The sequence below is a fragment of the Oncorhynchus keta genome, chromosome 11 (genome assembly GCF_023373465.1).
Source record: "Oncorhynchus keta strain PuntledgeMale-10-30-2019 chromosome 11, Oket_V2, whole genome shotgun sequence".
Classification (NCBI taxonomy): domain Eukaryota; kingdom Metazoa; phylum Chordata; class Actinopteri; order Salmoniformes; family Salmonidae; genus Oncorhynchus; species Oncorhynchus keta.
In genome coordinates this window covers 29,714,471-29,739,936 of record NC_068431.1, presented here as the reverse complement: position 1 = coordinate 29,739,936, position 25,466 = coordinate 29,714,471, and the positions used below count along the sequence as shown (strand labels likewise).

At 42.2% G+C, this 25,466-nt stretch overlaps 1 protein-coding gene across 2 annotated transcripts; it reads left to right on the top strand.

The window, feature by feature from the left end:
• On the top strand, nucleotides 1-25,466 carry LOC118390042 (phosphoglycerate kinase). Of its 2 annotated transcripts, none has more exons than XM_035780191.2 (11): nucleotides 1-252; nucleotides 6,657-6,707; nucleotides 6,835-6,990; nucleotides 7,189-7,333; nucleotides 13,708-13,811; nucleotides 14,028-14,147; nucleotides 20,989-21,103; nucleotides 21,531-21,710; nucleotides 22,058-22,235; nucleotides 22,521-22,619; nucleotides 24,739-25,466. In XM_035780191.2, exons 1-11 carry the CDS (start codon nucleotides 188-190, stop codon nucleotides 24,777-24,779), a joined length of 1,254 nt encoding a protein of 417 aa, XP_035636084.1. In that variant the 5' UTR covers nucleotides 1-187; the 3' UTR covers nucleotides 24,780-25,466. The 2 variants fall into 2 exon arrangements, with proteins under 2 accessions (XP_035636084.1, XP_052385819.1); XM_052529859.1 differs by lacking the exon at nucleotides 1-252 and adding an exon at nucleotides 1,032-1,050.

Sequence of the window (25,466 nt, the reverse complement as noted above, 5' to 3'; positions counted from 1 at the left end):
TAGAAGAAGAACAACACAATGACAGTGCTGATGCAGCAGTCTCGTATTAGCTTTTGACCAAAGCTAACGTCCCGTCCATCAGAAGTTCCTCCCTGCGCTAAGGTCATTTCATTCGGGAACTACCCGGCATCAGCAGAGTGAGGTGAAGATCGGAACACAGCAGAGCAGGTGCAAGTAAAACATCAAAATGTCGCTGTCAAATAAACTCACCCTGGACAAGGTGGACGTAAAGGGGAAGCGCGTGATCATGAGGTGAGTTCCAATTATGTGACTTCGAAGAGCCAGTGGAAAGGAGATTATACCATCGCTAGCGACCATCTTTGCCACGGTGATTCGTAACAAGAGCGCTACCGAGTTGCCTGCCAATTCGTTACGGGGCTTTCACACCAGTTGGTTTACCCCCTTAGTTCGGTTCGTTTGGGCTGGTGTGAACACTATCCGCACTCGGGAGCCCAGATAGCATCAACATCTGGCCTGATTCCGGCATGCCAAATCTAAAACTGCTGGCAGACAGATCCGGCCCGTGTCCGAAATGAATGACGGTAGAGACTAGGCGAGAGTCATTCGGCCTTGATCTGGCAGCCTGAACTGAGCCCAAAACTGCCATTTTAGGCCGGGGGTTAGTAATATTGCAGATATCAACCGAACTATAAACATAAAAAAAATAAATGTTCTAGTTATAAAACGTGTATACGTGAAATGTACTTTATGTGGGTGTCATCCTTCAACAGGCACTACGTACAATAGCATGGATGACGTGACTGTTCGCCATAGGGTGTGTTCGCCATAGGGTGTGTTCGTAAATTTAAATCTGGAGTGCCAGAGTGTGCTCTGGGTGTTCGTAAACGCAGAGCGTCGTCAGATTGCCCGTTTGTAAATTCAGAGCGTTTCGTTCTCGGTGCTGAGTTTGGAAAATATTGCCTACTGACAACATTACAATCATGATTCAGAAATTAGGGAGAGGTGTTAAAAAAAGGATTTACTTTTTCAATACTGGTTAAGGATACTATAGTTATCACATTTCCCTTTGGATGTATTAACTACAAAAAGGTACGTTTTTAATTCTAATGCTGCTCTGCTCACACACAGACACACGCACACACACAGACATACCGCGCTTGTTAGCTCGCTAGATAATGTTTGCTCTGGTCCAACGTTAACCAACTTTGAAGTTCGATGACATTTAAAGTTCCTCCATAGAGACCGCTCTGCCGTATGTATAATTCTGTGGGCCTAATTCAGATAATGCATGTAATAATCCTAGTTAAGGATACTATAGTTGGATTTATTAAATCCCCTAGTCTATTGATGCACCGGTGCGCCAATCTAAGTAACATAACACAGTCCCCATCATAATTCCTTAGTTTAAGATGGAGATGTTTTTTTTAATGGGCTGCGTCTCAATCCACCACATCCGCCTATGTCGCCCTTCTGCATCTGCGGTGGAAAGTGGCATGGCTACAACGCTGTGACAGACTAGGCCCAGATGTACAAAACATTTCTTACTCACAAACTTAAGAAGCTTGTTCATAAGTGCAATTCCTCAACAATATCTTCAGATTTCATGATTTTCATTATATTTATTACAAAAAAATCTATTTACAATTAAATATCATAAAATGATTCTCACTAGGCAAATTATTTTTAGTTGGCTATCTAGCAGGCAATGGAAATCATGTTAGCATATTCCATACTGAGATTACTGTTCTAAAATGTGTTATTTAGTTTCAAATAATATACTTAAACTTTCAGATGTTTGAGTGAATTATACATTTTCATTTGCTTTCATTAGCTTATTGTCTCAATGCCCTGAGTTTAAGACAAGTGTTTAGCTATCTTTGAATTAAGAACATTTCGAAGAACAAATCCAAGAGCTTTATTTTCAAGATTTGAATCAAGATTTGAATTTCTTAACTTTTGGCTTAAGGAGAAACATAAGAAATAACGCAAGAACATTTCCAATAAACGTTTTGAGGAATAGCAACTTCCCTTAACTTTCTTCATCAGTCTGTAGTTAAGGAAACAATTGCAGGTATGAGGAAATGACAGTTGTAAATCATTCAGCGCGTTATGTCAAGATCGCAGATTTTAGAGTAACCGCAAATGTCGGTACATAGAAGTGTATTTTATTCTTGTTAATATAACTGCACGGTCCAATTTACAGTAGCTATTACTGTGAAAAAATGCCATGCTATTATTTGAGAGCTCCTAACAAAAGTTTTCACCGTGATAGGTTTGATAAATTCACCTCTGAAGGTGAAATGTGTACTTGTATTCTGGAATCTTGCTCTGATTTATCGGCCAAAGGGTCCCAGAGATAACCTGAAGTGTTTGTTAGATAAAATCCTTTTTCATATCCTAAAAAAGTCCATATAGCATGCACGATCAATTTTTGTATTTCCACTCGTTTAATTTGCAAAGAAAGGAATCTGAAAATCTCACCCTAAACCTTGTTATAACGAGTCAAATCACGTTCGTATCTATTCCTCAGAGATCCTAGAAGGTAACAAGACTTCACTATCTCATTAGGGGTGTGGTATATCCTATAGGACACCATATTTGGTCAGAGAGCGACGCCTTCATGGGACGCCGATGACGAGGGGCGGCCATCACTTGAACTACTGTATCTTGTCAAATAAGCACCAATCGGGGTCAAACAAAGCTAGCTAGATAGCCAATGAGCTGGGCTTTATGGGAGTATCCGGAAACCATGTATATGTCGTAAAATGTAGCTTCTAACCTTGTACGACAGCATGCCTTTTCATTTTGTACAAAAATTCTCAGGATATCCAGAGTTATGAAGTTATGAAAACTGGTTGTTTTGGAAATGTTGAACTTATAATATGGCTACTAATGCTTGGAAAGCTAAATCAAAGTCCAAGTATACAGATCTGACGATATTCTTGCAGAAAAATTGAATATGAATGCGAATATCTCCTTCACGATTTGCCCAAATGTACATGGGGACTTCACACTAAAAGTCTTGAGGATCAGTCATACTCCAAGTTATCCATCTGAAACTTTGCACAATCACTGCTGCCATCTTGTGGACACTATCGGAACTACAGTGGCTATAACAAACCTTTCTCTTGCATTTCAAAGATGGTGGTAAAAAATACTTTTTTTTCCTTTATTTTCTTCTACCATATCTATGGTCTTATATTCTCCAACATTATGGAGGTAGTTTTGTGCGAAGAAAAATAAGGTGTTAAATATGTGTATTAAAAAAAATAATACTAATCTATACAGTACCAGTCAAAGGCTTGGACACACCTACTCATTCCAGGGGTTTTCCTGTATTTTTATGATTTTCTACATTTTAGAATAATAGTGAATACTTCAACTCTGAAATAACACATGGAATCATGTTGTAATCAAAATATATTATATCCACCCTTTGCCTTGATGACAGCTTTGCACACTCTTGGCATTCTCTCAACCAGCTTCATGAGGTAGTCACCTGGAATGCATTTCAATTAACAGATGTGTCTTGTTAAAAGTGCATTTGTGGAATTTCCTTCCTTAATGCGTTTGAGCCAATCAGTTATGTTGTGACAAGGTAGGGGTGGTATACAGAAGGTAGCCCTATTAGAACAGCTCAAATAAGCAAAGAGAAACGACAGTCCATCATTACTTTAAGACATGAAGGTCAGTCAATCCAGAACATTTAAAAAACGTTAAGTTTCTTCAAGTGCAGTCTCAAAAACCATCAAGCGCTATGATGAAACTGCCTCTCATGAGGACTGCCACAGGAAAGGAAGACCCAGAGTTACCTCTGCTGCAGAGGATAAGTTGGTCACCTGCCTCAAATTGCAACCCAAATAAATGCTTCACAGAATTCAAGTAACAGACACATCTCAACATCAACTGTTCAGAGGAGACTGTGTGAATCAGGCCTTCATGGTTGAATTGCTGCAAAGAAACCACAACAATAAGAAGAGACTTGCTTGGGCCAAGAAACACGAGCAATGGACATTGGACCGGTGGAAATCTGTCCTTTTCATCCGAGTCCATATTTGAGATTGGTTCCAACCGCCATGTTTTTGTGAGACACAGAGTAGGTGAACAGATGATCTCTGCATGTGTGGTTCCCCCCCGTGAAGCGTGGTGGTGGTGTCAGGGTGCTTTGCTGGTGACACTGTGATTTATTTAGAATTCAAGGCACACTTAACCAGCATGGCTACCACAGCACTCTGCAGCGATAAGCCATCCCATCTGGTTTAAGCTTTGGCCCACTATAATTTGTTTTTCAACAGAACAATGGCCCAAAACACACCTCCAGCCTGTCTAAGAGCTATTTGACCAAGAAGGAGAGTGATGGAGTGCTGCATCAGATGACCTGGCCTCCACAATCATCGACCTCAACCCAATTGAGATGGTTTGTGATGACTTGGACTGCAGAGTGAAGGAAAAGCAGCAAACAAGTGCTCAGCATATGTGGGAACTCCTTCAAGACTGTTGGAAAAGCGTTCCTAATGAAGCTGGTTGAGAGAATGCCAAGATTGTGCAAAGCTCTCATCAAGGCAATGGGTGGCTACTTTGAAGAATCTCATATAAAATATATTTTGATTTTAACGCTTTTGGTTACTACATGATTCCGTATGCGTTATTTCAGAGTTTTGAGGTCTTCTCAATTATTCTACAATGTAGAAAATAGTAAAAATAAAGAAACCCTTGAATGAGTAGGTGTATGTATAAGAAAGCGCTGGAAATATCATCTACATATAGTACAAACACTTCAAAAACATATTTCTTATGATTTATTTTGACTGACTTTTTAAAATAAATCTTACTGGAAACTCCTACAGTATACACAATAAAATAACGTTTGACTCTTTGAGTTGTCATTGTGAGTCTTCAGACAGTCATACATTTGATAGGCCTATGCACAATTTACTACATAGGCATCTCTGTCAGACATGAAGTCTGTTAACAATTTAAGGAGTCGTGAGGGGAAATGTATATCTTCTCCTTTCCTAGAGCCTAGGCTATTTTCCTATCCAGTCCCAATTCCGCAGAAACCAAAAATCCTGACTCCTGTCTCGCATGAACATTTCAAAATGTATTTTGTAATCCATAGGTTGCATAATGTTTTTTATTTAACTAGGTAAGTCAGTTAAGAACTAATTGTTATTTACAATGACGGCCTACCAAAAGGCTAAAGGCCTCCTGTGGGGACTTGATGGGATAAAAAAAAATAGGACAAAACACACATCACAACAAAAGACAACACTACATAGAGTCCTAAGACGACAAAATAGCACAATAGCAACACATGACAACACAGCATGGCAGCTGCACAGCATGGTAGCAGCACAAAACATGGTACAAACTAGAGGTCGACCGATTAATTAGGGCCGATTTTCAAGTTTTCATAACAATCGGAAATCGGTATTTTTGGGCGCTGATTTGCTGATTCTTTGATTTATTTATTTTGTATACCTTTTATTTAACTAGGCAAGTCAGTTCAGAACACATTCTTATTTTCAATGACGGCCTAGGAACGTTGGGTTAACTGCCTAATTCTCAGGGGCAGAGCGACAGATTTTCACCTTGTCAGCTCGGGGATCCAATCTTGCAACCTTACAGGTTGCTAGCTAGCGTTAAACAACGCAATAACGACCTGCCTCTCTCTCGTTGCACTCCACAAGGAGACTGCCTGTTACGCGAAGGCAGTAAGGTAAGTTGCTAGCTAGCATTAAACTTATCTTTATAAAAAAACAATCAATCATAATCACTAGTTAACTACACATGGTTGATGATATTACTAGATATTATCTAGCGTGTCCTGCGTTGCATATAATCTGACTGAGCATACAAGCATACAAGTATCTAAGTATCTGACTGAGCGGTGGTAGGCAGAAGCAGGCTCGTAAACATTCATTCAAACAGCACTACCCAAGAGTGGTAAAGCGGCCTTTACTGGTTCTAACAGCAGACCTATAAGCTTGCTGCCAGCTTTTAGCAAACTGTTGGGACAATGGTGTTTAACCAAATACAATGCAATTTCTCTGTAAACAAACAGACTTTCAGCATGTTTCTAGAGAAGGACACTCAACGTGTACTGCACTGACACAAATGACTGATTGGTTGAAGGAAATTAATAATAGGAAGACTCTCAGTTCCATTAGATTACACATAATACTGCCTAGATTTTGAGAGCTAGACCAGCTCTACCTAGCTAGGTAGCTAACAAGCTTGTGTGCAGAAAGGCACCAGAATTAAAATAAAAACACGTCTTACCTTTTTGTAGTTAACTAACATTGAATAATTAATCCATTGTTCTCTAATAAAAAATATTTGGATGGGAGGGACAGGTAGCCTACACCATACTGGCAAAGATTTTCAGCTGGCAGGCATGTAGACACTGGAATACGTTTCTGAGTGATGGCGAGGGCTCTGCATAGGCGCTTTGTTGCATTTTTTTGTGGGACTGGGGGAAAAAATACCCTGAACGTAAAGTAACATTATTAACTGGTTCCGATGCTTTTAAAACGGTTCTGTTCCGAAACCGTATAGATCACTTTCTTTCTCGGTTCTGTTCTTCAACGTCGTTATTTTTCTGTTCTGTTCCCTGAACCGGTTCCAACCCCTGCTCAAAACACAATTCACTATTACTGTGTCCAAAAGGGATGTTTGACATTTCTCTTTTGCAGGGTTGATTTCAATGTGCCCATGAAGGACCATAAAATCACAAACAACCAGAGGTAATAATGAGCTTGTTTTAATTTGATCATCTATTAGTAATACACCTTATTAGACCAAATGCTGCTATGTCATTCTATAGGAGCCCTATTCCAGCCTTTGCTCATACTTTGTACCTGTGTGTTCCAGGATCAAGGCTGCTGTCCCCACCATCAAGCACTGTCTGGATCATGGGGCCAAGGCCGTGGTGCTGATGAGCCACTTGGGTCGTCCTGATGGGAACCCCATGCCTGACAAATTCTCCCTGGAGCCCGTGGCCGCCGAGCTCAAGAGCCTGCTGGGCAAGTGAGACCTCCTGGCTCCTTCTATGGCCCTCCATAGCTGCCTATTACCATACGCCGAGTGAAATATTACTCGTCCCAATTAATTAATCAGATTTGTCATTTTGGAAATATTTGGATTCTTTGTACTTAGTCAGTGTTTCATTATGGAGCCCAATAAAGTACTCAAATGTGCACGTGTTTGCTTTGCACTCATTCTCAGGGACGTGCACTTCCTGAAGGACTGTGTGGGTCCTGATGTAGAGCAGGCCTGCGCCGACCCCGCAGAGGGTTCTGTCATTCTCCTGGAGAACCTGAGATTCCACGTTGCTGAGGAGGGCAAGGGCAAGGACACCTCCGGAAACAAGGTGGGTGCATATCACCGGCTGCAGCCGCAGTAGCCATTCCCAGAGGCCTTTTCTATTTACATAAATGGAGGACTCCTGCCCTGTAGAGGCCCAAGCTGCAGCTGCGTCACCATCCTTTGGTGTTAGCGTCAGCAGGGCCGCTAAGAGCAGAGAAGAAAATAGAACCAAGCTTACAGTGGCATGAGTCACCAATCAGACATCTGACTGAAAAAAATAGTTTTCAGATTGAGAACAGGGTAGAGAAAATGGTGTCTTACCTCTTCTGTTTGAGACGTACTGTGAGTACATCCATACTAGGGTGATTCCTTATGAAACTAGGAACATAAAAATACCATGATTTGGGGGATTTTTCACCACATGTAATCCTTTGTAGGGAGGATTGTTGACACTGAGTGTACAAAACATTAAGAACACCTGCTCTTTCTATGACAGACTGACCAGGTGAATCCAGGTGAAAGCTATGATCCTTCATCGATGTCACTTGTTAAATCCACTTCAATCAGTGTAGATGAAGGGGAGAAGACCAGTTAAAGGATTTCTAAGCCTGGAGACAACTGAGACATGGGTTGTGTATGTGTGCCATTGAGAGGAAGAATGGGCAAGACAAAATATTTAAGTGGCTTAAAACGGGGTATGACAGTAGGTGCCATGCTCACCGGTTTGTGTCAAGAACTGCAATGCTGCTGGGTTTTTCACACTCAACAGTTTCCCATGTGTATCAAGAATGGTCCACCACCCAACGGACATCCAGCCAACTTGACACAACTGTGGGAAGCATTGGAGTCAACATGGGCCAGCATCCCTGTGGAATATTGGTGTCATATGAAGCGTACCGCTTGCACTGTAAAATGAGTAGTATTTTGATTTCAATAGCACATTTCTTACATTAAATGAGGATTATTGAAAAATATAAACCTTAATATTGAAATATACGCATTTGTTTTGCCAAATTACTTTTTTTTATTTTTCTTGAACAGGATCTACTCTACGGGCAAATCAAAGTTCCAGAGTAGGATTTCTGCTACTTTTAGTTATGATCCAATTTGTAAGCATGACCAACAGTGAATGTGAAAATAGATTCAAAATGGTTGCCTTTGCAGGATGTGCAATGATACAAGTAAAAGGAGGGCTGTGATTGGTTAAATTGATTGTCTACTATGCCAATTTTTCTGTATAAAATGGGCCGTAACTTTAAAACCAGCAGAGATCCCACTCTGGAACTTCGATATGCCCGTAGAATATATTATGTTCAACGATATATTGAAAAATTGGCAATCCTTCCTCCAAAGGACCCTTGTATGGTTAAATGTTGTGAAAATCCCCCAAATCATGCCCTTTTTTAAATTCTAGGTTCGAGAGGAATCATCCGCTATAACAGACAGCAGCTCTTAAGAAGGTTGCACCTCTGAGAGTATTATGTCAATGCATAGGTTTATAGGATAAGTTTTGTAGTATCTATGCTTGTGCCTGAATCAAAGGCCAGGAGGCTACTTCTACCACCTCCATCTCCTCTCATACAGCCGCAGTGCTGCCCTGACCTGCTGACATTTTGAGTGAAGGGTAGTGGGTTGTCCATCTTATAGATACACTGCATAGAATCGAAGCACCGCTGCAATGCATTATTTTATGTTGGTTAATTTCGTCCCCGTGTGCGCGATTTAACTGGGGGACAATGCATGTGCTGGTGGCTTCGTTGCTCCGTGGGGAACTCATAAAGGCTCTCATATCTTTTCCGTGGGTAAAATCAGTTAAACCTGTCCTGAAGGCTCTCATATATTGGCTCATTTAAGCCCTAAAATACATGTGTTCATATGGGCCAAATATTGTAGAAAATAAATTAAAATGCTCTGCATTCGTTGCATGCTTTTTAGAATAAATAAAACTGGGTTGGGTGAATAACTTGAAAAATGTAATCCATAAGCCTACTAATACTGGGGCGGCAGCGTAGCCTAGTGGTTAGAGCGTTGGACTAGTAACCGGAAGGTTGCGAGTTCAAACCCCCGAGCTGACAAGGTACAAATCTGTCGTTCTGCCCCTGAACAGGCAGTTAACCCACTGTTCCCAGGTCGTCATTGAAAATAAGAATGTGTTCTTAACTGACTTGCATGGTTAAATAAAGGTAAAATAAAAAATACATTCATTCATTAATGAAAAAAAAAACTTTCACATAATAAATTACATTTATTTTTCTTTCAATTTGATCTATGAAGTCTAATTATAAATATACTCAAACATCATTGGCTTTAGCCAGGGCAGATTCATTAATTCAGCACAAGGAGTTTTTTAGGATTCAGTTTAGGCTAATTATTAGAAATACTGCACTGCTGTTTGTCGGCAGCACACAATCTTTCAATCAATTGGAGTATTAGGCTATAGTGATAATGGCCTATGTAAAGTCTGTATCAATAGGCTAACAGTTGCATTGTTTTATATGAAAAGGAGAGGGAAATATTACTGACCTGCACTGCACACAGGAAAGTGTACAGATAACTGAGCTGATTGTCCAGTAGGCTAGGTGTGAATGTTCTGAAATATCAATCATCTGAATACGACACCCACAACCCCTTATGGGGGCCATCAGTGGGACAAAGTTTTGCTGAGTATTAGATTGTGTTCATAATGATATGTTAGGCTATGCTGTTAAACCCCTTTTTCATGGGCACACAAATCCAAAGGATTTATGCAATTGCAATATCACGCTTAAAAAAGATGCTTTTAACCAAGTCACCTAACTTGCGTGGTTCTTCAATAGGCTATGCATAGTCTAATATACCTTACTTGTTGGGTGCGCATTTGGTATCCAGCTGTATCCAGCTGCCTTGTGATATTGTCGACCATCATCAACTGATCCAGGAAATATTATTTTGAAGGAGAGTCAAGTGACAAACCGCTGTTGTGATAGGCCTATAGCACACAATGCAAAAACAGCCAGTGCGGGAAAACGGTGTTTGGAAGAATGTCCAGAATATTTTGATGTCTCGTTGGGATCCACGTTGGATCCAATCCAATACCCCTATATGGTGAATTTGAATGATGTAAATAATGATAATAGTGAGAGCCCAGTAACAGATGGACTCCGGTCCCTTTAATCATAGAGGCTATTGTTACTTTGTCTCTAAAATCACAATGTTTCTGTTGTCATGTGAGTCTTTTTCTTTAATTGAAAAGATCAAATGTCGGCCTTTTATCATATCCGAATATTTTAGCTTGATCTGTTTATTTAATACACTCCTCAAAAAAATAAAGAGAACACTTAAACAACACAATGTAACTCCAAGTCAATCACACTTCCACTTAGGAAGCAACACTGATTGACAATAAATTTCACATGCTGTTGTGCAAATGGAATAGACAACAGGTGGAAATTATAGGCAATTAGCAAGACACCCCCAATAAAGGAGTGGTTCTGCAGGTGGTGACCACAGACCACTTCTCAGTTCCTATGCTTCCTGGCTGATGTTTTGGTCACTTTTGAATGCTGGCGGTGCTTTCACTCTAGTGGTAGCATGAGATGGAGTCTACAAACCACACAAGTAGCTCAGGTAGTGCAGCTCATCCAGGATGGCACATCAATGCGAGCTGTGGCAAGAAGGTTTGCTGTCTGTTTTAAATAATGCAAAAACAAAGTGTTGGAGAAGAAAGTAAAAGTGCAATATGTGCGATTGTAAGAAAGCTAACGTTTCAGTTCCTTGCTCAGAACATGAATGGTGAATATGAAAACTGGTGGTTCCTTTTAACATGAGTCTTCAATATTCCCAGGTAAGAAGTTTTAGCTTGTAGTTATTAAAGGAATTATAGTAATATTTCCCTCTACCATTTGTATTTCATTAAACTTTGACTATTGGCTGTTCTTATAGGCACTTTAGTATTGCCAGTGTAACAGTATAGCTTCCGTCCCTCTCCTCACTCCTCCCTGGGCTTGAACCAGCAACACAATGTCAACAGCCACCATCGAAGCAGCGTTACCCATGCAGAGCAAGGGGAACAACTATGAGAAGGCTCAGAGTGAGTGATGTTTGAAACGCTATTAGCGCGCGCGAACTAGCTAGCCATTTCACTTCGGTTACACCAGCCTCATCTCGGGAGTTGATAGGCTTGAAGTTATAAACAGCGCAATGCTTGACGCACAACGAAGAGCTGCTGGCAAAACGCACAAAACTGCTGTTTGAATGAATGTTTACGCGCCTGCTTCTGCCTACCTCCGTTCAGTCAGATACTTAGATACTTGTATGCTCAGTCAGATTATATGCAACGCTAGATAATATCTAGTAATATCATCAACCATGTGTAGTTAAGTAGTGATTGATTGATTGTTTTTTATAAGATACGTTTAATGCTAGCTAGCAACTTAACTTGGCTTACTGCATTCGCGTAACAGGCAGTCTCCTTGTGGAGTGCAACGAGAGAGAGGCAGGTCGTTATTGTGTAAGGTTGCAAGATTGACAAGATCGAGCTGACAAGGTGAAAATCTAGTGTACTGCCCCTGAACACGGCAGTTAACCCACCGTTCCTAGGCCGTCATTGAAAGTAAGAATGTGTTCTTAACTGACTTGCCTAGTTAAATAAAGGTTTATAAAAATGGCAAATCGGTGCCCAAAACTACCGATTTCCGATTATGAAAACGTAAAATCGGCCATAATTAATCGGCCATTCCGATTAATAGGTCGACCTCTAGTACATACAGTTGAATACTACGCTCATGGTAAATATGGATATTTAACATCATAACAACTGCTCATTTGGGTTTTAGAAATGCAATGTACATACGTAAATATGTACGTCTTTGATCGAGGGATTTCAACAGAGATGGGATTTCAACAGAGATGGCAGTCTGTGGAGAGTAGTTTGACAGAAGTCTCTGGTTGTCCACCAGAAGTCACAATGTACTTAGCCCACTTCCACAACTATTATCTTTGTTCTAGAAGTGTTCGTTAGACTGGATCCATCAGAGTACCACACAATGGTGGGAGGAAAATGTTCTTCCCCTCTGCAACATGTAGTCTTTATCTTCTTAACTCGAGAGTTTGAGTCTTACAATTTCTGGTCTGGTAGAGTCTAACCCATTCGTGACATCCGGCTCAACACTGTCCGTATACTGGTCTCAATGGTTGATTTATTCAGGGTACAGCTAGAACCATTTTACATGCCAGCAGCAACCCGGCAATATACTGGTCTGTCTTCTCTGTTGAAAGTTTCAGTTTCTAACCATTTCGTACAGTTCAGCTCACGCTGTCGGTCACTGTTCTAGCACTCGCCTTGGAGGGCGGTTCCATCACGTTGCCCCAATGTCTGTGGTTACATGGGTGTGGTTACTGACTTGGCAAAAGTCTAGCCTTCTAAATGATAATGATTTCAAAGTCACATTTCATCTTCTCACAAATAGTTTATTTAATCATATGAGTTATACAACATTTAGATGTAAACCTGACCCCTTGAATGCGTACACTTTCAGAGATAGTTATTTATTTATACCGTCCTTAACTATATCACAACGCAATAACTGATTTGATAGGATTCTTGTCCCACCAACCATTTCCCACATTATTTACGTTAGAAATATTGTTTCAATGTACAACCTTTTTATATTACAGTACTGCATAGTCTCTCTCTGTTGTAACAACGGGATTTTTAACTTCCATTTCTGCAGAGTGGGAGAGAGTACCTGCAAGGTATTTATGACAGTCATAAAACTGGCCAACTCCCCCAGGAGAGGGGGGGTTTTGAAACCTTTGATTAGCCTGCACCTTTGATCTCCATCCAGGAGGCCAAGTCATGACAGTATTCTACAAAGTGTCAAGTGTTCCACAGGGATGCCTGCCCATGTTGACTCCAATGGTTCCCACAGTTGTCAAGTTGGCTGGATGTCCTTTGGGTGGTGGACCGTAGTTGATAGACACACAGGAAACTGAGCGTGTGAAACCAAGCAGTGTTGCTTTTCTTGACACACTCAAACCGGTGCGTTGGATGGTGTAAGTGTGCCATTCATGTCTCGGTTTGTCTCAAGGCATAAATATCCTTCTTTTCAACGGTCTCCTCCCCTTCATCTACACTGATTTGAAGGAAATTTAACAGGTGACATCAATAAGGGACTGTAGTTTTCACCTGGATTTATCTTTGTCAGTCTGTTATGGAAAGAAGTTTTGTACACTGTGTAGATATGGGTCATATTGTTGAATTTCAAAAAATGAACTATACCTTCACACAAAGAATGACTAGGCATTGATACCATCTATATGAATAAATGAGGCCTCTCTGTATACCGCACAATGGGTCGTACAGCTCTCTATTCTAGATGTAATAGAGCCTGTTGGTTGTAACCCGAGCTCTCTGCCATCTGTAACAATGTGTTCTATCCTCTCTCCTTTCTCTGCTAGACCAAAGCAACCCAGGAGCAGATTGATTCCTTCAGAGCCTCTCTGTCTAAACTGGGAGATGTCTATGTCAATGATGCCTTTGGCACAGCACACAGAGCCCACAGGTAGGTTCACTGGACACTACTGTGGAGTGATTATTATTGTCCTTCAAAATAATAATTATTAAACAATTATCACTCATTGCCACTCCGTGTCTCCTACTTTCCTTAATCTTATTCTCTTCTTTCTACCTCTATTACTATTTTTTTCTCCTTGCTTTTCACACTGCTTTTCCTCTCCCTTTCGCCCCTTCCCTGCATACCTGCCTCTCCCTCCCCCAGCTCCATGGTTGGAGTGAACCTGTCCCAGAAGGCTGCAGGTTTCCTGATGAAGAAGGAGCTGGACTACTTTGCCATGGCTCTGGAGAAACCAGCCAGGCCATTTCTGGCCATTCTCGGAGGGTAAGTAACTGGTCCACGGCTCTGGATATGGATGGGGCTGGGAGAGCTCATCGGTGATCAATTAGGAATAAAGTACCCAGAGGCCTGCATCTGCTTCTCTGGTATCACTCTATTGAGCACTGGCTTTTCAACTAGCAGCACAAAAAACACCCACGTTTTATATCAATTTTATTTGTGGAGTGTTCTTTGTTACAACTATGAAACAGAAAGAGAATGTATTACAACACGGTGACAGCTTTTTATAATGATACCCCAACCACCAAGACGCATGGTCAGCAAGATGCACGGTCAAATGAAAACATCAGTAGCCTAAAATCACTATAAGCGCCAAGTGTGCTTGATAAATAGTGAAAATCAGCACAAAAGCAATAATTGCATTATAATGAATGTGTCGATATGACAGCAGTCAGCCTATTATTTATACGTTGGATACCATGACGAATTGACAAATGTCTGTTTCTTTGTCATCAAAATGGAGGTAACGCATGATCTCTCTGAAGCGATCCCGTGACATGGTTTCTCTAAAGAAAAGTATCCCATAGATGTCTGACCAGAAGCTCTCCATATAGATGCTCTTTACACCGAATGGTCCACGGACACACAGGATTGAAATGAATGCTTCCAGCTCATCAACAGTCTGATCCCAGGCAGTGTCTCCTTGCTCCGTGTGCGCCTTAGCCACAGTACAGTCCCTGAATGCTGTAGCATGCCCATGTCACATTATCAACGACAGATGGTGAGTGCATTGCTGATGTTGTTTTTTGCTTGAGATGTAGGACCTGCGCTCTTAGTGATGAGATTTTATGCTGATAATTGACCTATAGCGTTGTCACCGGCTTGTTCTATGTAAACGGTGCTGTCCCTTCCTCGCTCCTGTCTCACTGTTTCATTTGGTAGTGGCACGGGCACATGCTTAGTGTGCACCGTTCTGCCTTTTTTGCGCTTAGGCCTCTGTGTTATTCAGGCTGAGGCTCAGAATCTGAAGAATAATCATCAGCCATGTCAAGATTAATTTCCTCCCCGAGTCGTGTTCATTCAGATCTTGTAGCAGCCCTAACGCAGTATGTGCATCCATTCGTCTTGGTCTCCTTGACATTTTAAATGATGCACTCTCTCACTGTGTACTCCAAGTAGCCAGAGTAGACTGATAAAACTGTTTGGATTTGAAGGACTGATAAAGGGTACACAGCATTTTGAGGTAATAATTAGAATATACCAACACAATTGGTGATTACATCATTATGCATCATCCGCTTTCCCTCACTCATCAACTCACCCATTTTCCCCCTTTCTCCCCATCACGCTTTACTTCATTTATTTAATCTGTTATAGGTGTGAAATTAGTTTAGGTTCAGTTTTGAGGCAATGATCAGGGTGATGTATCAACTGGGCACGGCACATTCCACGATCAGGAGAAGGAGCGGAGCAGGTCCTACTGTCAGGAGGGACAACGGGGAAAACCATTCAAAAAAGGACGTGCCCTCATAAAACTGTTTAACTAATATTAAAGAAGTTGTTGTATTGCTTGCCTGGGGAAAAGTACCTCATGATAAGCTGTAGACCACACTACCAAAAGTTCTCATCTATATTATTCGTAGCCATCTATTTATCACCACAAACCAATGCTGGCACTAAGACCGCACTCAACAAGCTGTATAAGACCATAAGCAAACAAGAAATTTGTCATCCAGAAGCTGCGCTCCTAGTGGCCTGGGATTTTAATGTCGGCAAACTTAAATCTGGTTTACCGAATTTCTAACAGCATGTCATATGCAACCAGAGGGGGAAAAAACTCTAGACCACCTTTACTCCACACACAAAGACGTATACAAAGCTCGCCCTCCATTTGGGAAATCGGACCATAATTCTATAGTCCCGATTCCTGCTTACAAGCAAAAACTAAAGCAGGAAGTACCAGTGACTCGCTCAATACAGAAGTGGTTAGATGACGCGGATGCTACGCTACAGGACTGTTTTGCTAGCACAGACTGGAATATGTTCCGGGATTCATCCAATGGGATTGAGGAGTATACCACATCAGTCACCGGCTTCATCAATAAGTGCATCGACATTGTTCTCTCCACAGTGACCGTATGTACATATCCCAACCAGAAGCCATAGATTACAGGCAACATCCACACCGAGCTAAAGGCGAGAGCTGTCGCTTTCAAAGAGCGGGACACTAATCCAGACGCTTATAAGTCCCACTACGCCCTCAGACGAACCATCAAACAGGCAAAGCGTCAATACAGGACTAAGATTGAATCCTACTGCACCGGCTCTGACGCTCGTCGGAGGTGGCAGGACTGATCAGGAAAAGACAGGCCGAACAGGCCCCCATTAACATTGGCGGGGCTGTAGTGGAGCGGGTCGAAAGGTTGAAGTTAATTGGTGTCCACATCACCAACGAACTATCATGGTCAAACACACCAAGACAGTCGTGAAGAAGGCACCACAACACCTTTTCCCCCCGCAGGAGACTGAAAAGATTTGGCATGATCGTCAAAAAGTTCTACAGCTGCACCATCGAGGGCATCCTGACCGGTTGCATCAGCGCCTGGTATGGCAACTGCACGGCATCTGACCGTAAGGTCCTACAGCAGGTAGTGCGTACAGCCCAGTACATCACTGGGGCCAAGCTTCCTGCCATCCAGGTCTTATATGCTAGGCTGTGTCAGAGGGAGGCCCAATAGATTTTCAGACTCCAGTCACCCAAGTCAGATTATTTTCTCTGCTACCTCACTGCTGCTGCTCGCTTTTTATTATCTATGCATAGTCACTCTACCCCTACCTCCATGTACAAATTACCTCGACTAACCTGTACCCCTGCACGTTGGCTCGGTACCGTTACCTCCTGTATATAGCCTTGTTAATATTTTATATATATATATTTTTTTATATATATATAGTGGGGCAAAAAAGTATTTAGTCAGCTACCAATTGTGCAAGTTCTCCCAATTAAAATGATGAGACGCCTGTAATTTTCATCATAGGTACACTTGAACTATGACAGACAAAACGAGAGAAAAAAATCCAGAAAATCACATTGTAGGATTTTTAATGAATTTAATTGCAAATTATGGTGGAAAATAAGTATTTGGTCACCTACAAACAAGCAAGATTTCTGGATCTCACAGACCTGTAACTTCTTCTTTAATCTTTTGCGTGTAGGGGGCAGTGTTTTTGTTTTTGGCTAAACATACCCATTTGAAACTGCCTGTTTCTCAGCCCCAGGAACTAGAATATGCATATAATTGTCAGATTATGATATAAAACACTAAAGTTTCCAAAACTGTAAAAATATTGTCTGTGAGTATAACAGAACTGATATTGCAGGCGAAAGCCTGAGGAAAATCCAATCAGGAAGTGCCTCTTTTGAAACATCTCTGTTCCTTTGCAAGCCTATTCTCCATTTAAAGGGATATCAACCAGATTCCCTTTTCTATGGCTTCCCTAAGGTGTCAGTCTTTAGATATAGCTTCAGGCTTTTATTTTGAAAAATGAGTGTGAAGGATCACATTGTAAGTGGATAGGTGGGGGCTCTCAGAGTGAGTTTTTGCGCAACTGAGTAAAGCCGCCATTGTTCCTCCCGCTGTTATTGAAAAACCTACACACCTGGTTGATATATTATCGAATATATATTTTAAAAACATGAGGATTGATTATAAAAATGTTTGACATGTTTCTGTGGACATTATGGATATTATTTGGAATATACGTCTGCGTTGTCGTGACTGCTCTTTCCTGTGGATTTCTGAACATAACGCGACAAACAAACGGAGGTATTTTGGGTATAAAAAATAATCTTTATGGAACAAAAGGAACATTTGTTGTGTAACTGGGAGTCTCGTGAGTGAAAACATCCGAAGATCATCAAAGGTAAACAATTCATTTTATTGCTTTTCTGATTTTCGTGTCCAAGCTTCCTGATGTTAAGTGTACATGATGTTATGCTATGCTATCGATAAACTTACACAAACGCTTGGATTGCTTTCGCTGTAAAGCATAATTTCAAAATCTGAGAGAACAGATAGATTAACAAAAGGCTAAACTGTGTTTTGCAATAATGCACTTGTGATTTCATGAATATGAATATTTTTTTTGTAATATTATTTGACTGTTGCGCTATGCTATTCAGCGGTTGCAGACAAAATGATCCCGCTAACGGGATGGGTAGCACCAAGAAGTTAAGAGGCTCCTCTGTCCTCCACTCGTTACCTGTATTAATGGCACCTGTTTGAACTTGTTATCAGTATAAAAGACACCTGTCCACAACCTCAAACAGTCACACTCCAAACTCCACTATGGCCAAGACCAAAGAGCTGTCAAAGGACACCAGAAACAAAATTGTAGACCTGCACCAGGCTGGGAAGACTGAATCTGCAATAGGTAAGCAGCTTGGTTTGAAGAAATCAACTGTGGGAGCAATTATTAGGAAATGGAAGACATACAAGACCACTGATAATCTCCCTCGATCTGGGGCTCCACGCAAGATCTCACCCCGTGGGGTTAAAATAATCACAAGAACGGTGAGCAAAAATCCCAGAACCACACGGGGGGAGCTAGTGAATGACCTGCAGAGAGCTGGGACCAAAGTAACAAAGCCTACCATCAGTAACACTACGCCGCCAGGGACTCAAATCTTGCAGTGCCAGACGTGTTCCCCTGCTTAAGCCAGTACATGTCCAGGCCCGTCTGAAGTTTGCTAGAGAGCATTTGGATGATCCAGAAGAAGATTGGGAGAATGTCATATGGTCAGATGAAACCAAAATATAAATTTTTGGTAAAAACTCAACTCGTCGTGTTTGGAGGACAAAGAATGCTTAGTTGCATCCAAAGAACACCATACCTACTGTGAAGCATGGGGGTGGAAACATCATGCTTTGGGGCTGTTTTTCTGCAACGGGACCAGGACGACTGATCCGTGTAAAGGAAAGAATGAATGGGGCCATGTATCGTGAGATTTTGACTGAAAACCTCCTTCCATCAGCAAGGGCATTGAAGATGAAACGTGGCTGGGTCTTTCAGCATGACAATGATCCCAAACACATTGCCCGGGTAACGAAGGAGTGGCTTCGTAAGAAGCATTTCAAGGTCCTGGAGGGCCTAGCCAGTCTCCAGATCTCAACCCCATAGAAAATCTTTGGAGGGAGTTGAAAGTCCGTGTTGCCCAGCAATAGCCCCAAAACATCACTGCTCTAGAGGAGATCTGCATGGAGGAATGGGCCAAAATACCAGCAACAGTGTGTGAAAACCTTGTGAAGACTTACAGAAAACATTTGATCTCTGTCATTGAAAACAAAGGGTATATAAAAGTATTATTATTGTATATAAAAGTGTTATTGACCAAATACTTATTTTCCACCATAATTTGCAAATAAATTCATTAAAAATCCTACAATGTGATTTTCTGGATTTTTTCCCCTTCTCATTTTGTCTGTCATAGTTGAAGTGTACTTATGAAAATTACAGGCCTCATCTTTTTAAGTGGGAGAACTTGCACACTTGGTGGCTGACTAAATACTTTCTTACCCCACTGTATATAAAAAGTTTTCTTAACTCTATTTCTTGAACTGTATTGTTGGTTAAGGACTTGTAACTAAGCATTTCACAGTAAGGTCTGTTGTATTCGGCGCATCAAATTTGATTTGAACTCCAATTCTGTTTGTGATATAAGATTCTAACAATGGCAGTGTGTTCTATAGACTTATTTAGGAAAGGTCAAGGACAGAGGGGGTCAGGACTTTAAAAAATGGCAGAGTTATTAAAACAATTACCTTCATGAGCAGTCAAAATGACTGCTTTAGCTAGAGATTCTAGTGTTAAAGGAGAATTCCACTCAAAAACTATCTTTTGGTATTTGTTTCATTAGTCCATTGTTGACATTGTTAACATTCAAAACATTTTGGGACTATCAAGATTTCCAGATGTAGATCTTTTGAAATAAAGCCAGTATTTGGAATCATAGGATGCTAAATGCATCCTACCTTCTGTATTTTGAAAGATGAATGTCTTAAACTTGATTGACATATGCAAAATATTTTTAATGTCAGCAATGGACTAGTTTATGTTAAGTTTGTTTGAAGTATTACAATCTGTGTGACAGTACTCATGCATTCTAGTCTTCCCTTATCACTGGCCACTTCACAGCCTTGCACAGTGGGAAGGTTGAGCCACACACACAGCTAGCTACCGTTGGAAACATGTTGAAATTGGCCAGTGTCGGAGTCCATTTCAGCCAGGCATTGTGCAACCGCTATATCCAATCCGGTTCTCTCACTGCTGCAGTTCAGCTTTTTGGCCCTCTGCCATTGACAAAGTACATTTGATGGGAATTGGCTAATAAATAAGCCACACGACAATGCATGAAAGGCGGTAGGATTTAGTTCTAAATTCATTAAACAACAAACAAATAATGTAACACCAAAAAAATGACTATCTTCCTCAATTAGAAACCTTTCCGTAACTGAGTTTTACCATGTGAGTTTTACCATGTGTGTTTATAACACTGCATTATGACTATGGGGCGTCGGGTAGCCTTGTGGTTAGAGCGTCGGACTAGTAACCAAAAGGTTGCAAGATCGTATCTCCGAGCTGACAAGGTAAAAATCTGTCGTTCTGCCCCTGAACAGGCAGTTAACCCACTGTTCCTAGACCGTCATTGAAAATAAGAATTTGTTCTTAACTGACTTGCCTAGTTACATTTTTTTTTAAATTGGACCTTTATTTAACAGTGTGTTTTTATAATGGATTATAGATATGGGATTCAAATAAATGAGCTTCATGTCATTGTTTTACTATGTTTACCAGTATTTTCATAGTTTCTTTCTGTTGTGTGCAGAGCGAAGGTCAAGGACAAGATTCAACTGATCAATAATATGTTGGACCAGGTCAATGAGATGATCATCGGTGGTGGCATGGCCTTCACCTTCCTCAATGTCCTCAACAACATGGAGGTGAGGACAGGGGGGGGGGGCTGAGGGAGATGATACTTTGTTTAAGGGAGACACTGGAGGGGAGAAGAGTGGAAGAAATGGAGAGGATTCTGCCCCCTTTTTTGGCCAATTGTGTTTCTATCATAATTTCAACCTCTTTGATTGAATGTAACTCGGAACTCACTCGTGCCTCAGCACAATCTAGTTAAATCTGGGGTCACAATAGCTTTCAGAAATATGCATTTTAAAAATGCAGACCATCAAAAAATCAGATTTTAAAATGCAGCAAGAGAAAAAAAAAATGTTTTATCTTTCCTTTTCTGTGTGGAAAAATACAGAATCCTTTTAACGCGACCCCTAGTTAAATATGTTCAATGATTGACTGTGGTGTATATCATGGTGGTTGTAGTTAAAATGTAAAAATTAGTGATCCTCTCTTCCCTGGCAGATTGGCACCTCCCTGTATGATGAGGAGGGCGCCAAGATCGTCAAAGAGCTGATGGCCAAGGCTGAGAAGAACAATGTCAAGATCAACCTACCCGTTGACTTCATCACCGCCGAGAAGTTTGACGAGCATGCCCAGACTGGCAGCGCCACTGTGGCTGCTGGCATCCCCGCAGGCTGGATGGTGAGGAGGAGAGCAACCTGGGTCATGTTCATAAGGGCATGCAAAGGAAAACATTTTGAAACAGAAAACTAAAATGAGCTTTGGACAAGTCCAGGGAAGTCCCTCCCAAGTTTCAGTCCGTTGTCTTCAGTTTGGTACCTAATGAACACAACCCTAATTGGGTTTTATTGTCTTCTTGAGGGGTGGTCATGGGAATTTTCCATAGTTATTGTGCTAGCTAGCAATTTGATATACTGTATAACTTTCATAGTGAAATAAAATATAGGATGGTTTTATGTAGATATTGTAGATCAATACATAAAACTGGGGTTGAGCTCTGTGTCCCTCGCTCCCTCTGTTCTCCCCAGGGTCTGGACTGTGGACCAGAGAGCAACAAGCTCTTTGCAGAGGCTGTAGGCAGAGCCAAGCAGATTGTGTGGAACGGCCCAGTGGGTGTGTTTGAGTTTGAGAACTTCGCCAAAGGAACCAAGAGCCTGATGGACAAAGTGGTGGAGGTCACCAACTCAGGCTGCGTCACAATCATCGGTAAGACCCTCTACCACTGTTTGCACAATTACCATGAAGCACGTCTTTCACCAGGCACCTGGCACCTGAGACAATGTTTGCAAATAAATACATGTATACATTTATGCTTGCTCTGCCGTTTTGATTGGAAGTTTTTCTTCATCATTCTTTATCATTCTCACCATTAGATGGCGCCAAATACCAACACCCTTTCTTCCTCACATCTATAGTAGTGAATGATCACTATCACAGTGAAGGGTCTGTATGACCTTAATTTTAACCCCATGTTGTCTTGTTGATGCCCAGGTGGAGGTGACACAGCTACCTGCTGCGCCAAATGGGGCACAGAGGATAAGGTCAGCCATGTCAGCACAGGAGGCGGAGCCAGTCTGGAGCTTCTGGAGGGTGAGTGACGTCACCACGGTCTCATCCAGACTTTTGACCTATGTCCAGTTCAAAATCAACCCCCTAACCGCTACCCCATGACACTATGTAGTTTCTTCCCTATTGCTTACACACATTAAGTTGTTTCAGATCTGCAAGGTGGCATGATGTAGTGTCTGTAAGTAGATGCAACAGCAGACTAACAACAAATGACTGCATTTCTGTATGGTAGTTCCCTTTCAATCAGTTAACTTCGGTACAACATACTATAGGGAGTTGCACTTTTGCGTCTTCGATTGAAGGATCTACAATCACGCTTGACAAGGCAAATTAAATCCGCGCCTCACTGGAAGCCTCGCTTTCCACAGGTGATAAGCGTGAGGCTCAGATCAATTTCTTCAATTATTCCGCTCTTCACCTCAGTATGAAAAGAAACGATTCACATTACTAAAGCAAACAATTGGAATCTGGATTTCGTTGACGAATGGACAACAGCCTGGTCCAACCTGCGATTAGCTAAGCTGATACTACATGGGTGTGCCCCCTTCATGGACCTGGAGGGGGCAGGGCTGATGCACACTCCTCCAGTGGATGGCAAGCTAGCCGGCTACCTATCACCGTTTGCTAACAAGGATGTGGATAATGCGAATCCTACACTCCTGAGCAAGCACTGTCACTTTTCGGCTGCTCAGCTGGGTGACGTTTTATTGTCCAGAGAGGCTGGTTAGGGTGCACATGTAGTTTTTGGCAGTTCCTCCGCCTACTGGGTATAATGGCTTCTATCATAGTGGTCATTCCCCTGGGATTATTATTGGTGTAGCCGTTCTACGCTGGGTGCTAGCAACGCGATTGGATGCGTCTCGCCACCTAAACCAGTCGATTTGGGTGTCCCCAACATGCCTTCGGGCACTAGCCCATCGGAAAGAACCCCGTCTAATGGGCCAGGTGTTATCCCGCAAGATGGCCATGACTCGTCCCCCCCAAGGGTGGGGAGCGCTGTGCAAGGATTACTCAATTTAGGGAGTATGGACAGTGTCAGAGAGCCCGACATATCAATTACCTGGAACTTCTGACCGTGTCCTTAGCGCTCAGGCACCTCCCGTTTGTCGGCAAGCATATGCTGGTCAGATCCAACCACATGGCGATGGTGGTATACAGTACATCAACAGGCAGGGGGGGACTCAGTCCATCCCCTCCTCATCTTGGCCTGCTCTCTGTAGCTGTGGAGCAGTGTGCATTTGCTCTCACTTCGGGTGATGCATGTTCCCATTTGCCTCAACTCGGGTGCGGATCTGCTATCCATGGCGGGCCCTCTTCATCAAAATGGGGTCTACACCAGTGGCCTCTGACCCTCCTTTACACATTTCTGCCAGTGGTTCTGATTCAGCCCATGTGCAGAGAGTGATCCGGGAGGGCTTCATTCACTCATTATTTTGACTGCCCGTTGGCCCAGGTAGCCTTGTTTCACGAAGATCATTGTCCCAGGTGCATGGGCAGGTTTGACACGTGAGGCCAGAGATTTGGTTCCTGTGGGCCTGGCCCCTGAAAGGAACAATCTGATGGCTAGAGGCTTACCTAAAAATGTTATTGCTACCATTCCGTCTGCAAGTGCGCCCTCCACAAGAGGGCTATATGCATACAAGTGGAAAGCGTTTGAGCTCTGGTGCCGAGAGAAAGGGCTTGTTCTTTTTCAGTGGTCTGTGAGGGACATCCTTATGTTCCTACAGGAGCTTTTTTGAGCAGGGGTGGGGCCTTCTCCACGTTTAGAAGTGTACATGGCCGCAATCTCAACATGTCATGTGGGAAATGGCAGAGCCTCGGCTAAACATGTTGGGGACCTCCACGCATTATCTGTGCACCCTTCCTGTACTCAGTTTGCCCCAAAAGTCAGGTCCTTAGCTTTTGAGCCATTTACTTTTTCACCACCACATTTTGCTTCTGAGGAGCAACAGAGGTTACACCTGTGGAAGGCGGGGCTTCCAGCGCAGCACCGATTTTCATTGGCCTTGTCAGGTATGATTGTAGATACTTCAACCGAAGTCGCAAGAGTGACTCCCCATAGCGTGTTGTACCTCATTTCCCTCTTTCAGGGAACAGTATTGCGGTGACCATATTGTATGTCCTTCCTCTCTGCCCACAGGTAAAGTGTTGCCCGGTGTGGATGCCCTCAGCAGCGCCTAAGCCCCATCCCCATCACCTAGGAGAGGTGGGAGTGAAGACAAAACACACCCGCCAGAGTTTGGACACCCACCCAGCCCCCAAGGCACAGTGCTCCCTAAGTTTCCTACCCTGTGCTTGTCTAGCACCACCCCTGCTCTCTAGTCTACTACTGTACAGACTGCTGACACAAACTGCAATATCTCTCTCGCTCCTACACGTGCCCAACATCTGCCATTAGCAGTTTCCACACTGAGGAAGTGGAGGTATTCTCATCAGAAACCACCCTCACTCCCTCATATGCACTTATGTTCCTTCGAGCTGTGTTTTTCAGAGACCAGTCAACTGCAGCTACAACTGTTGTCATCATACAGGAATGTGGGAATTTGTCATCTGTGTCGCCAGTGTAAAAGAGTGCTTGCTTGTGTTTGTTTGTATTACTCTTGTATAGCCAGCCAGCCCAAGGAGTTTTACAACCCTTCAAGCGTAAAAATGTGCTGTAACTCTATCTAGACCTTTATATTTGTTTTCACACAAATGTCTGTGTCAGTTGCCCCCATTGTCTCAATCATGTTTCTCCCCCCTGTTATGTCATCCATCCTATGATCCTGTGGCTTGTAAGATGGTTGTTACCCAGTGGTGGTTTCAGGGGTCGAGCTACTGCAAATCATGTGACCCTCAGACCCTCACAGAATAAAACAGTTAAAACAG